The sequence below is a fragment of the Cherax quadricarinatus genome, unplaced genomic scaffold (genome assembly GCF_038502225.1).
Source record: "Cherax quadricarinatus isolate ZL_2023a unplaced genomic scaffold, ASM3850222v1 Contig1100, whole genome shotgun sequence".
In the NCBI taxonomy this organism is placed as follows: domain Eukaryota; kingdom Metazoa; phylum Arthropoda; class Malacostraca; order Decapoda; family Parastacidae; genus Cherax; species Cherax quadricarinatus.
The window spans coordinates 1,521-15,373 of NW_027196126.1; the positions used below are offsets into that span (position 1 = coordinate 1,521).

The window sequence follows — 13,853 nt, forward strand, 5'->3', positions numbered from 1 at the left end:
GAAAAATTGGATATCACATTAGAGGGAGGGAATATGGAAGAAGTGAACGTTTTCAGATACTATTTGGGAGTTGACTTGTCAACAGATGGGTTTATGAAGGATGAGGTTAACCATAGAATTGATGAAGGAAAAAGGATGAGTGGTGCAATGAGGTATCTGTGGAGATGAAGAACATTAACCATTGAGGCAAAGAAGGAAATGAATGAGAATATAGTGGTACCAACACTGTTATATGGGTGTGAGGAATGGGTTGTAAATGCTGCAGTGAGGAGGCAGCTGGAGGCAGTGATGTTGTGTCTAAGGGCAATGTGTGGTGTAAATATTACGCAGAGAATTTATAGTGTGGAAATTAGGAGGTGTGGAGTTACTAAAAGTATTAGTCAGAGGGCTGAAGAGGGGCTGTTGAGGTGGTATGGTCATGTAGAGTGAATGGAACAAAGTAGAATAACTTGGAGAGTGTATAAATTTGTTGGGGAAGGAAGGTGGGGTTGTCCCCAAAAAGGTTGGAGGGAGGGGGTAAAGGAGGTTAGGTGGGGGAGGGGCTTGGATTTCCAACAAGCATGTGTGAGTATGTTAGATTGGAGTGAATGGAGATGAATGGTTTTTGGAACCTGACGACCTGTTGGAGTATGAGCAGGGTAATATTTTGTGAAGGGATTCAGGGAAACTGGTTAGCCAGACTTGAGTCCTGGAAATGGGAAGCACAATGCCTGCAAAGACTGATTATGTATGAGTGATGGTAAGTGTTGAAGGATGATAAAAGTTTTTTCTTTCTTTTTGTTTTTTTTTCTTTCTTTTTTGGGTCACCCTGCCTCGGTGGGGAATGGCCAACGTTTTAAAAAAATCAATTGGGAAATTATATCTTTCAGGGATCGCCTTGTTGACCTGGCACCCCCAACAGGTCTTCGATTTGATGGGAGTGGATATGCAGCTATGGACACTCGTAATGGATACCGCTTCAAGCGACAGTTTGACATACAAATGGATTTCAAAACATATGCTGAGGATGGCATTCTCTTTATGATTGGTGGAGGCCCTGTATGTATACACATTTCTGTTAAAATATGTTTAATATTATACTTCTGATTCAGGTTCTTACATAGGTGTACTTAAGTCAAACTTGTTAAAGTATCCTGAACACTCTCATTCTCATTGTACAAGAATGGTATGCCTGGTTGACCAGGCGAGCACCAGACGAGCCTGGCCCATGGCCAGGCTCAGAGAGTAGATATACTCTCGAAATTCTTCAAAGGTAATACTGACAAGATGAAATTAAGACACGTGCAACATCTGGGTATCTTTATTGTAGATGTTTCACCATCCAGTGGCTTTATCAATACAAATTCCAGGACATGATTTGAACACAATAGAACTGTATACAGAAGATGAGGTAATCAATCCCTCAGCCTTGGAGTTGGTGCAAAAAGCACAGTAGTCGTGGATGTTCTGGATTATTATTATAATCAAAAAGAAGCGCTAAGCCACAAGGGCTATACAGCGCTGCAGGGTAGGGAAGGAAGCAAGGGAATTGGATGGCAGAAGGGAGGGGGGATGATCAGCAGGTTACAGAAAACAGCGGGGCAGGGGATAGTACGGGGGTAGAGGGTAGCAAGAGATACAAGTAGAAAGGGCTGAAAGTATCAGAATTTGTGAAGTAAGTCAGTCGTTGTCAAAAAGTCAATGAGAGAGTCCGGATGAAAGGTGGGTCCATCAGCGAGAAGGGAAGGTAAAGAGAGAGCAGCGGGGCGAAGACGACGACAGAGGTAAATTCTGCGTGCTCGTTGATAAAGTGGGCAGTCCAACAGAATGTGGCTGACTGATAATGGAGCTTGGCAATTCTCACAGAGAGGAGCAAGACGCCTCTCCATGAGATATCCATGAGTAAGACGAGTATGGCCAATGCGAAGACGGGAGAGAGTAGTCTCCCAACCTCGACACTGGTGATAAGAAGACGGCCAGTAACCTATACTCGGTTTAATAGACTGAAGTTTGTTGCCGAGCATAGTAGACCAACGTTGTTGCCAACGGGTGTGAAGGTGGGAAGATATTACAGCAAAATAGTCCGTACATGGAATACCTCTATAAGAAACTGGTAGGTCATGTACTGCTGACCGCGCAGCAGTGTCTGCCTGTTCATTGCCCTGTACGTCAACATGACCAGGGACCCAACAAAAAACAATATCTTTATGCTTAGTAAAGATGCGGCGTAGCCAAAGTTGGATACGGAGGACTAAGGGGTGAGGTGTATCAAATTTTTGTATAGCCTGTAAAGCACTAAGGGAGTCTGAGACAACCACAAATGATGACACAGGCATAGATGCAATACGGATAAGTGCTGTAAGGATGGCATATAATTCAGCAGTAAAAATACTAGCTGAAGATAGTAAATGCCCTTGTACGACGCTGTCCGGAAACACTGCTGCGAATCCTACGCCGTCAGAAGACTTAGAGCCATCTGTGTGCACAGCAATGGCATGAGAATGAGAGTGAAAGTGGTCAAGAAAAAGAGAGCGGGAAGCGACCGTAGACAGTTGGGCTTTCGAGCAAGGGAGGGAGAAAGAACAGACTCGAACAGCTGGAACTTCCCAGGGGGGTAGGGAAAAGTGAGATGCTACATGTACATAGAAAGGTGGTAGTTGAAGAGAAGACAAGAGCGAATGAAGGCGAAGAGAGAAGGGACGGAGTAAGCAGGGGCGGCGAACAAATAAAGAATGTCTACTAATATCAGTGACCATTCTATAAATGGAAGGATTGCGGAGATCATGAGAGCGTACATAGTAGCGCAGGCAATGGGCATCACGGCGATCGGATAAGGATGGAACGTTCGCTTCTGCATAGAGGCTTTCGACAGGGGAAGAGCGAAAAGCACCAAGGCATAAACGTAATCCTTGGTGATGAATGGGGTTAAGGCTAGAGAGAGTAGCAGGAGATGCCGCTGAATAGATCTGGTCACCATAATCAAGTTTCGATAAAATAAGGGTGGAATGTAGGTGAAGGAGGGTTCGACGATCAGCTCCCCACGAAAGATGAGCAAGGGTTTTAAGAAGGTTCAGCCGGCTGTGACAAGTTGCCTTCAGAGAGGTAATGTGAGGTTTCCAGGATAACCTACGATCAAAGAGGAGGCCCAGAAACTTGACTGTATCACGTTCAGGGATACGTGAGCCATAGAGGTACAAAGGATGATCAGAGATGACAGAGCGTCTAGTGAAAGTGATTTGGTGGGTTTTAGTGCTGGAAAATTTAAACCCATGTGTGGTGGCCCAATTGGAAACACGGTCGACTGCATGCTGGAGAGAAACTGTAAGGAGGTGACAGTCAGCGCCTGCACAGGCAATAGCGAAGTCATCAACATAGAGTGATGACCAAATATTTGATGGAAGACTAGAGGCCAAATCATTAATAGCAAGGAGAAAAAGTGTTGTGCTCAGAACACATCCCTGGGGGACACCTTCAGCTTGGACAAAGTCCGGGGAGAGCACATTATTAACCCGAACACGGAAATGCCTGTCAGTTAAAAAGTTCTTAAGGAAGGATGGTAGATTGCCTCGAAGGCCTAAGGAGTGGGCTTGGGCTAAAATATTATACCTCCAAGTTGTGTCATATGCCTTCTCAAGGTCAAAAAATATGGCAATAACTGAGTGGTTATTCGCAAAGGCATTACGAACATACGTATCCAAGCGCAGTAAGGGGTCTATGGTAGAACGTCCCTTACGAAAGCCATATTGACGAGTGGAGAGACTGTTGTGTGTCTCTAAATACCACACTAAACGTCTATTTACTAGACGTTCCATTACTTTGCAAACTGCACTGGTAAGAGCAATGGGACGATAGTGGGAGGTTTCATGTCCCGTAGTGCCTGGTTTGCGGAAAGGGAGAACAATGGCGGATTTCCACAGCTGTGGAAGAACTCCTTGTGACCAAATAAGATTGTAAAGGCGTAATAGGACTGCAAGGGCTGACTGATGTAAATGTTGTAGCATACGAATATGAATGTCGTCGGGCCCAGCTGCCGATGATCGACAAGCTGAGAGTGTTGCCTCCAGTTCTTGAAGTGTAAAAGGCACATTATACTGTTCTTCTCTGAGAGAAGAAAAGTCCAAGGGTGCTAACTCTCTGGCAGACTTTGAGGAAAGAAATGAGGGGCATAGATGGAGTCCCTGAGAAATACGGACCAGATGATTGCCAATTTCATTGGCAACATCTAGTGGGTTTGCTATATCAACACCGGCAACCCGCAGAACAGGAGCCGGGTCAGGAGAATATTTACCACTCAGTTTTCGTACTTTTTTCCAGACTGCACTCATAGAGGAAGCAGAGGTGATGGTGGAGACATAATCTCGCCAGCAAGTGCGTTTAGCGTCACGGATGACACGGCGAGCGATCGCACGCTTCTGTTTAAAATCAAGGAGTCGCTCTGTGGTTCTATTGTACCGGTACCTGCCCCATGCAGCGCGCTTCAAACGTACTGCACGAGCACAAGCAGGAGACCACCAAGGCACGCATTTCTGAGAATGCCTGCCCGAAGTTTGGGGTATAGAATGAGAAGCTGCGGTGAAAACGGAGGACGAGAAGAGGTGTAAAAGCTCATCGATGGAGGACGAAGAAGGAACCTCTTTAAAAACAGTCAGGTGTGAGTAAAGGTTCCAATTTGCCCGATTAAATTGCCAGCGTGGGGTGCGAAGAGGTGGCGAATATGAAGGGGAAGTAAGAATGATTGGGAAATGATCACTGTCATGTAAGTCCGGGAGAACAGACCAAGTAAAGTCCAATGCGGCGGAGGAAGAGCAAACTGAGAGATCGATGGAAGAGAGAGCATGAGTCCGAGGATCAAAATGGGTGTGAGTACCTGTATTTAAAACATGGAGGGGGTGGGTGGCAAGAAAAGCCTCTAACTGAATTCCACGGGAATCACAGTGAGACCCTCCCCAGAGGAAATGGTGGGCATTAAAATCACCAAGTAACAGAATCGGTGGCGGTAATGACGAAACAAGGAAGGCAAAATCCGGAATAGATAATGCCCGAGAAGGAGAGAGATATAAAGAACAGAGCGTATACCACCTATGTAAGTGGATACGGGCTGCTGTGTAATGCAGCGAAGTATGAATAAATAGCTGATGGTACGGAATATCAGTGCGGAGAAGAAGGGCACTTTCATTAAAGGTCCCATCAGGAAAAGGATCTGAAGAATACAATAAATTATAGCCTGAGATGTGAGAAATAACAGCAGAGTGTAATTTTGGTTCCTGTAAGCAAACACCAACAGGGGCAAACTGGGAGAGTAACATCTGAAGCTCACCCCGATTACCCCTGAGGCCGCGTATATTCCACTGTAAAAAGGCCATGATTGGCAATGATAAAGATACTTGAAATCCGCAGGTAAGGGTTCCTACGGACTAGAAGGGTTAGAAAAGTCCACATGCGGAGGCAGTGGAAAATGTTCAAGCAGCGAAGGAACGGTGCGCTGTGAAGAAAGGAGTTGCGCAGATGGAGCAGAGGAGAGAGAAAGAGCGGAAGGTGGATCAGTGTCCATTGATGGTTTGGTCTCTGCAATATATTCAGAGATTGCTTCAAGTGTTTCGGAATTCAGAGATGTCGTATGGGAGACAATATTGGGAATGGTAGGGGGAGGATGAGTAAAGATTGGAACTGTATTGGACTGTACCAAGGTAGGGGGGGGCGAAAGGGTGGAGGGAACTGGAGAAGCGTGGCAGGGGACAGAAGAGACAGGAACCTGGGAGGTGGCAGAAGAGGAAGAAACTTGGGAGGGAACAGGGGAGGAAGGTACATTACGAGGAGGAGGGTGAACCTCTGCACTTGTAACTGAGCCAGTGAGAGGGGAAGAACTAGGGACAGAGACAGGGAGGGTAAAATGAGGAGGTGGAAGATGGGTAGGAGGTGTTACCGGACCTTTTTTTGACTTTTGAGAAGTAGAGGGACGATTGGGAAGAGGTGTCGTACGAGGTCTCGTCGATACTGAGGCTTGTAAGAGAGAACTCGAAGAAGCGAGATTAGACTGAGGCGTTGAAGTAGGGACGTCTGAGCCGAGGACAGCAAAAGGATTAGATACAGGAGTGATTATGGGAGAGGTAACCACAGAGGTGGGTGTAGAAGATGGGATACCAGAAGTGGGGGGACGTTTTGAAACACGGGAATAAGAAACACGTGGGAGTCTCCCTTGGAGGCGGAGATGAGAAACTGCCATGGCATAAGGGAGACCTTCTGTCTCTTTGAGGTAACGGATTTCCCGCTCGTTTAAATAGACCTGACAACGGCGAGAGTACGAAGGGTGAGCCTCATGACAGTTAAGGCAAGAGGGAGATTGATTGCAAGACGTATTAGAATGGTCATCGGCACCACAGACTGGGCATTCGGCGATAGATCTGCAATATTTCGCTGGATGGCCAAATCGCCAGCAATTTCTACACTGTTGTGGTGTAGGGATCACCTTTCGAACTTGTAACCGATGTCCTGCTATATAAACGGAGGATGGGAGTTCTCGGCTGTCAAAAGTTAAACGAGCCACATTGCTAGGGTATCGTCTCCGCCCACGGGCAGGAAGAACGTAAGTGTCTACCTTGAGGATTGGGAGATCTTGGAGTTCCAGCTGTTCTAGAATGTCGGTGCCACATGTCTGGAAATTTTGTTGAACTATGGTATGGGGCAGAATAACGGTACCACTACAAGAATTGAGGGAATGATGTTTTTCAAGGGTGACAGGAACAGTATCTATATGGGAAAGACGAGAGAGCTCACGAGCCTGGGTAGCATTCTGTACGGTAATGATGCGCGTACCGCTCTTAAGAGCATGAAAAGAAATATCTTTACCAACATGGCGTAGGAGTGCCTTGCCAATACTATGGTCAGAAAGATAGGCAGTAGAGGAAGTTGGTCGTAAAGTGAAGAATTTAGTCCACTGTTCAGTCTGAAACTGAGCGTGGAGAGGTAGTGAAGGACGTGTCGATCGTTTCTGAGAAGAACGAGAAGGTGAAGGTGGAGAAGTATCATCAGCAGGTAATTGTCGTTGACGTTTAGGCGTGGGACCAGAGTTGGTCCGACGTGGAACGGGTCGGCGATTTGAAAATTGCCGCACCGTAGAGGGAGAGGCCGGAAGCATAGTCAGAGGAGAGCGAAGGTCTGATAAATCGAAGGAGTCAGTCGAGGCCTCAGTACCTGAAGCGGGTGAGGAAACAGCACCGGCAATAGGTACAGAGGCATGAGGAATGTCTGAAGAGTGGTCCAAAGACGAGGCGGGGTCAGAACGGGGTGCGGTATCAAAAAGGGGCCCGGGGGTACCAGGTTCATGGACTAGGGCTGCCATGGTTAGGTTACTTCTTTCTTTTTGTTTTTAAGAAAAAAAAAGAAAGAAGAAAATAAAAAATAAAAAAAAGAAAAAAAAAGGGGGGACCGGGGAGGGATAGTTCCTAGGAGGAATGAAAGGGCCAGAAATCTCCCTCCGCGCCCAAGAGGACTCGACACCGCTAGTAGCGCAGATGCAGCATGGAACCCGTGCCATACCCTACCCTTCATGCCAGTAAACCAGCAATCTGGGATAGCAACCTCACATCTGCCGAGCTACCTCGGTGGACAAAAGAGAGGGCGGCCGGATATCCGCCACAAAGCATACCTCCTTCAGCCACCACCCCCGGAATCCGAAAGGTGGCTTCCAGAGATACACCCGTCGCCCAAAAGACATCCAAAGCTACTCCGGGATACCGGAGAGGGATCGGGACATCCCTAGGCAATCCAGATTCCACGGCAAACTACACCACCGCCAAGAAACCTCAACGGAATGGGATGGACCCCGGTGTCCTTTCCCCTACCTAGGAACTAGCGCGCCTGTGGGAGAAATCACGAAGGCTAAAAAGAGGAAGGGCAAAAGGGAGGGGTGAGGAGGAGGAGGAGGAATGGAAAAAGGGGAGGATGGGGAGGATGGGATAGGGGAGGGGAGAATGGGGGGTAATTAGGTTCGGTCTGAGGAAGAAGACCGACAGGGCTAATTCCTCAGACCAAGAGCCTCTTCACCACGCCAAGGAGCCCCCCTTGAAGAGGGGATGTTCTGGAGCAGAGGCAAGGAGCCTACATCTACAATAAAGATACCCTGATGCTGCACATGTGTCTTAATTTCATTCTCATTCTCTCTTTTCATTTTATTATATAGTTTTCTTTGAATTATTGTAATTAGTCTATACAAGCGCTTTTATTTTAAACAATATTGTCACTGCTCCCAGGATCAGTACATGACAGTGGCAATGGAAGAAGGCCATGTAATCTTTCAATATAACCTGGGATCAGGCGTAGCTACCATGAAATCTGACAACACTTACCATGACGGAGAGTGGCACCACGTGGAAGTTGCCAGGCAGCAACGCAATGGAGTGTTGAAGGTTGGTAACGGGGCCCCAAATAAATTTTCTATGAATGAGTATTATATATGACACTGAACAAACTTTTTCATATAGCTTTAAGAGTAGGATTATCTTCAGAGTCAATCACAAATATAGCTAATATGCACAAATAACCTGCACATATGAGAAAGAAATTTGTGACTTTTGTTACAGTCTGACTTGGACCATTAACTAGTTAATGGTCGAAGTTGAACTGAAACATCAATGTAAGTGTCTTTCTTCTATGTGCAGGCTATTTGTGTATTGTTCTGTGCATGGTATTGTGCCATTTTATTCTTTATTGCTAATATTCTCCATTGTGATGTTCATCCATGTAAAGGTTTGTATAAAACCTGTGATCCACTGAGGTTTTTTGTATTTCTGTGATTATAGCACTATTTGTACAGTGTCCACATAATACTGTAAGCTTAGAGCTGAGAATGTTGACCAAATGTTGAAACATGATATTTCATCCCTTCCTAAATACTGAATCATTAATTGCTATACTATGTATTAAGTATTGCTGATGTTTTCTGGTGTTGCAGATTGCCTCTGAGACTATCCAAGCTGAATCTCCTGGTAATGTAAAACAGTTTTCAAGTACACCAGAAACAATGTTCTTTGGTGGCTATCCTGGAGAACATGATTACATTGACATTACTAACGAGGACTTTAATGGCTGTATTGACAATATTGTTATGTCCTCTGTTGCTGTGGACCTTTCCAAGAGCAAAGAGTCTATTGATACAGCACCAGGATGTCCAATCAAGGTAGGCTGATTTTATTTTAACTACTTATAGAGTTCTTACTGTAATGTTAAAACATTTGTAAATTTTGTGTTCAAGATATATAGTTTTACTGTAAATTTTTAGTATATCTACTATATATTTTATTTTTATCTTTAATTCCTTGTTCACTGTGGGGACTTTTTTCTTTATGAGATGGTGATATCATATAGAGTTTTCCCATGCATTATTTAACTCTTTGAGGGCCGAGACCCCTGCTCGCAAACTTGCTCCCAGGTTTGAAGTATTTAAAAAAAAAAAAAATTTTTTTTCTTATGAAATGATAGAGAATCTTTTTCTGAAGGTAATGAAACCAAAAGCATGAAATTTGATGGAAAACGTATGTAATTATGCTCTTGCGAAGTTAGCGGTCTCAGCGATATTTACGCATCGGCGATTTCACCCACTTTGAACCCTATTTTGGGCCAGTTCCATTGTTCCAGTCGACCAAACTCATAGCTGTTTAGCTAGAACTCCTTTTATTCTATCAATTGAGTACAAGAAACTGCCCATTTACCTATTTCAACTAACCAGTAAAGTGATCAAAAATTATTAATTTGGCCAATTTCACACAAAATTCAAGAAAGGCCAATTTTGAAATAGGGTCCAGAATAAATAATGTAAACATTCTTGGCACTAAAATAACAGTTTCTCTGTTCATTAGTCACATCTCCAGGCCCCCCTTATATTACGTTTGCTTTTCATTTTGAATTTTTATTCATACAAAAAAAAAAAACTGAAGATTTACTGTTATTCAGACTATTGCATAATGGTAATAATAATTGTATAAATAATGTCAGTGCATTCGTGAGTGCATATTAGACAGGCCAGTTGACGTGTATTGAACACATGACTGTTTTGTTTGCTCTTGAACATTGGCAAAAATTGAACATTTTTGTTATTTTGAGCTCAATTTCAAGCTACTTGTAGTTGGTAAACCATTCAGAATCATTCCGGTTTCTATAATATATCTTCCATTCTCTCAAATAAGATCAAGAAACCCAGAATACAACCATAAAAACCATACAGAAATACACTGCAAAGTTACTGTTTTACACCAAAAACTGTCGCAGTTTTTTTCTCTATGCACTGCGTGCTGCAGGATTTTTTTTATACTGCACACACTGACCATACAGACCCATTTTCTTATATGTAGGCCTACCAGCTTTCTCAGCAAAATTGGAAGCTGCTAGAATTTTGGCGTAGTATTACGGGGCCGATTCCAGATTCGGAGCCATAATATTATAGGACTGACCTGGGAAGGGTTAACTAACTTCAACTGTTTAGAGGTTTTGTTAGAGACTTTAGGAACTAACATGACGACACAGTATGAATGTTCTGAAATAAGTTGAATCCTACTTGTAGGAAAAATCAGTGGAAATGTGCTATAAATGCTATACATTGTATGAAAATTCTTAGTTTAATATCTGTAAATATTTATTTACTGTTTAAAACATGGTGGCTTTTTTACAGTATATGAAATAACTTTCAAATTTAGATATTCATTTTTTTTTTTTAACAAGTCAGCCGTCTCCCACCGAGGCAGGGTGACCCAAAAAGAAAGAAAATCCCCTAAAAGAAAATACTTTCATCTTCATTCAACACTTTCACCTCACTCACACATAATCACTGTTTTTGCAGAGGTGCTCAGAATACAACAGTTTAGAAGCATATACGTATAAAGATACACAGCATATCCCTCCAAACTGCCAATATCCCAAACCCCTCCTTTAAAGTGCAGGCATTGTACTTCCCATTTCCAGGACTCGAGTTCGGCTATATAAAAATAACCAGTTTCCCTGATTTCCTTCGCTAAATATTACTCTGCTCACACTCCAACAGCTCTTCAAGTCCCAAATACCATTCGTCTCCATTCACTCCTATCTAATACGCTCACGCACGCTTGCTGGAAATCCAAGCTCTTCACCCACAAAACCTTCTTTACCCCCTCCCTCCAACCTTTTCGAGGACGACCCCTATTAAATATCATTAAATATTATATCATTATTGCAAATTTCATGTGTTATGACTTATTAACAGTCTACATAAAAGTTTATAAGCAAATTAAGGAACATTCATATCAGAAATTCATTTTTTTTTTAACTCAATGGTCATCTTTTCCCAAGGCAGGGTGACCCAGTAAAGGAAACATACCATCATTTCTTCACTCATTATCTTTCCTGGAAAATACTGGCATCATAATTCAGAGTAACCTCCAACTGTTACATCCCTACACCTCCTGCAGAACACAGGCACTGCCTTTAGCGCCTCCAGGACTCAAGTTCGGCTAACTGGTTTTTCCTGAATCCCTTCATAAATGTCATTTTCCTCACACTCCAACAGCATGTTCATTAAAAAACCACTTGCACAAACCTGCTGGATTCTCAAGCCCCTAAAACACAAAGCCTTTTGGACCCCTTCCATCTCCTTGTAAATTGCCGAAAACCATCTTAAGAGCAAGGCAAGCGCCAAAAATAATGAGCATAAATGTAATTGAAACATGCCATACATTGGACCCCTGGTATACGATATTAATCCGTTCCTGAGAGCTCATCGTATGCCAAAATTATCGGAAGGCAAATTAATTTTCCTCATAAGAAATAATGGAAATCAAATTAATCCATGCAAGACACCCAAAAGTACTATGAAAAAAAAGTTTTACCACATGAAATATTAAGTTTAATGCACACAAACTGAAGAAGACATGCACAGTTAGTAGTACTCTACTAACAATAGAATACATGACACTTACCTTTAATGAAGATCTGGTGATGATTGATGGGATGGGAGGAGGGGAGAGTGTCGAACTTATTGTTTAGAAGGGGAATCCCCTTCCATTAGAACTTGAGGTAGCAAGTCCTTTTCCGGGGTTACTTCCCTTCTTCTTTTAATGCCACTAGGACCAGCTTGAGAGTCACTGGACCTCTGTTGCACAACAAATCTGTCCATAGAGCTCTGTACCTCCCGTTCCTTTACGATTTGTCTAAAATGGGCCACAACATTGTCATTGTAATAGTCACCAACATGGCTTGCAATAGCTGTGTTAGGGTGATTTTCATCCATGAAGGTTTGCACTTCAACCCACTTTGCACACATTTCCTTAATTTTTGAAGTAGGCACAATGGATTCCACAACTGGCATAGGCGTCTCAGGGTTAGCCCCAAACCCTTCAAAATCTTTCTTAATTTCCATACTAATTCTAACCCTTTTTACCTCAGGGTTGGCACTAGAAGCTTTCTTGGGGCCAATGGTGACTTACTTTGCAGAAACAAGCACCAAAAACACTTTGATAATATGGAATGTACCAAATGTATGCTTAGATGCGAGCACACTGGCTGGTTTGTAAACACTGGCACTCACGTGGATGCGTCCCGGACGAATCGCGTGTGGTGGGTTTTTTAGCGAGTGGCGCGGGAAAATTTTTGCATTAAAATGTATCGAATACCGAACTTAACATATACCGATGCCATTGAATACCGGGGGTCCACTGTATTACTGAAGCACTCTAAAGCAAGCTCCGTATTAATGAGGTATGCCTGTACACCCTCTTTGTCATTTTATCCCTCCATCCTCTCTATATGCCTACACCACCTCAACAGCTTCTCCCTCTTACATAACTCAACCTGGGCCTCACTTTCTGCTTAAAAATCCTTAACTGTCTTGTAGTAACATGTCTCATATTCAGTACATTTTCTACATGTGCCACATAGCTCCCAGTGTTTTTAATGACTAGATGAAAATTAAATTACAGGTTCCTATAATTGTAATGCACCAATTGACTTATATCAGACTCTTTTTTTTTTTTTTTTTTTTTTTTTGTAGGTAGCCAGTCTTGTATCATTTGACAAGTCAGCTCCAGGCTATGTGAAATATGACAGTCCTGATGGTAATGGCTTGCAACTTGTGTTCAAGTTCAAGACAGAAGAACCAGATGGTTTAATATTGTACACATCAACAAGGAATCAAAACAGCTACCTCTCTCTCTCTCTAGCAGAAAGTGCTCTTATCCTTCGTGCTGCCCCAGGAGGAGAACTTACTACAGGTAAGTCTGTAAATCAATTAACCTATTTAGCTTTATTTTTTACTCTTTATTCCCTTCCAAAGAACTTCAAGAACTTTCCATCCTTGAGCCAGTAGCGATATACAGAATCCTCCTAAACATTTTAAATGCCTCTGTGTGTTTAGGCTTTTCATCAGAAAATAAAATATTTAGGAAAAAAGTTGATTATACTGTTTAGGCTTTTGCAAAGTTGGTGCAATTACTCCTTAAATTGCATTGAGAAACAAGGTCGAGGTAAAATTAATATATTGGCTTGTATGACCTTTGTCCAAGGTGTGTCTTCTGTGGTAATCCTAATCAAAGCAGATTCATGCAAGAAAAATTATTTTATATAGTACCATAACTGGGGGAAAGATGCAGTCCAGGTCTCTTCTCTGAATTTGATTAGGTAATAGTCTATTTTTACTTTTGAAATGTGTTCTCAGAACACAATTGTGCTTATATGTGAGCTGTGAATTGAGCTGTCAGCAGTTTTTTCTTCATTAGGGAGAATATGGTCTTTGTTGATACTAAGGGCTACACTGGATGGGATTCCCTTATAGAGTGACCATGACTAAATAAATGCCCCTCTGTAAATAATAATAATAGTAATCTTTGTTTCTACAAATATATACAAAGTATACA

General features: G+C 42.9%; 2 protein-coding genes across 5 annotated transcripts in view; both read left to right on the forward strand.

The window, feature by feature from the left end:
• Positions 1–869: 869 nt before the first annotated feature.
• On the forward strand, positions 870–1,598 carry LOC138851588 (laminin subunit alpha-like; the record flags this gene model as incomplete). The annotated part of the gene is given in 1 exon segment (XM_070080841.1): positions 870–1,598. A coding segment is annotated over 1 exon segment (217 nt), but the record flags the coding sequence as incomplete, so codon positions are not given.
• A 6,361-nt stretch (positions 1,599–7,959) lies between these two features.
• Positions 7,960–13,853, forward strand: part of LOC138851589 (laminin subunit alpha-like) — a gene marked incomplete at its 3' end in the record, with an annotated part of 94,103 nt that continues 88,209 nt past the window's right edge. Inside the window, 3 exon segments of one of the 4 annotated variants that reach the window (XM_070080844.1) lie at positions 7,960–8,384; positions 8,930–9,154; positions 12,992–13,211. In XM_070080844.1, coding sequence (XP_069936945.1) covers positions 8,238–8,384; positions 8,930–9,154; positions 12,992–13,211 — 592 coding nt within the window. 4 annotated transcript variants of the gene reach the window in all.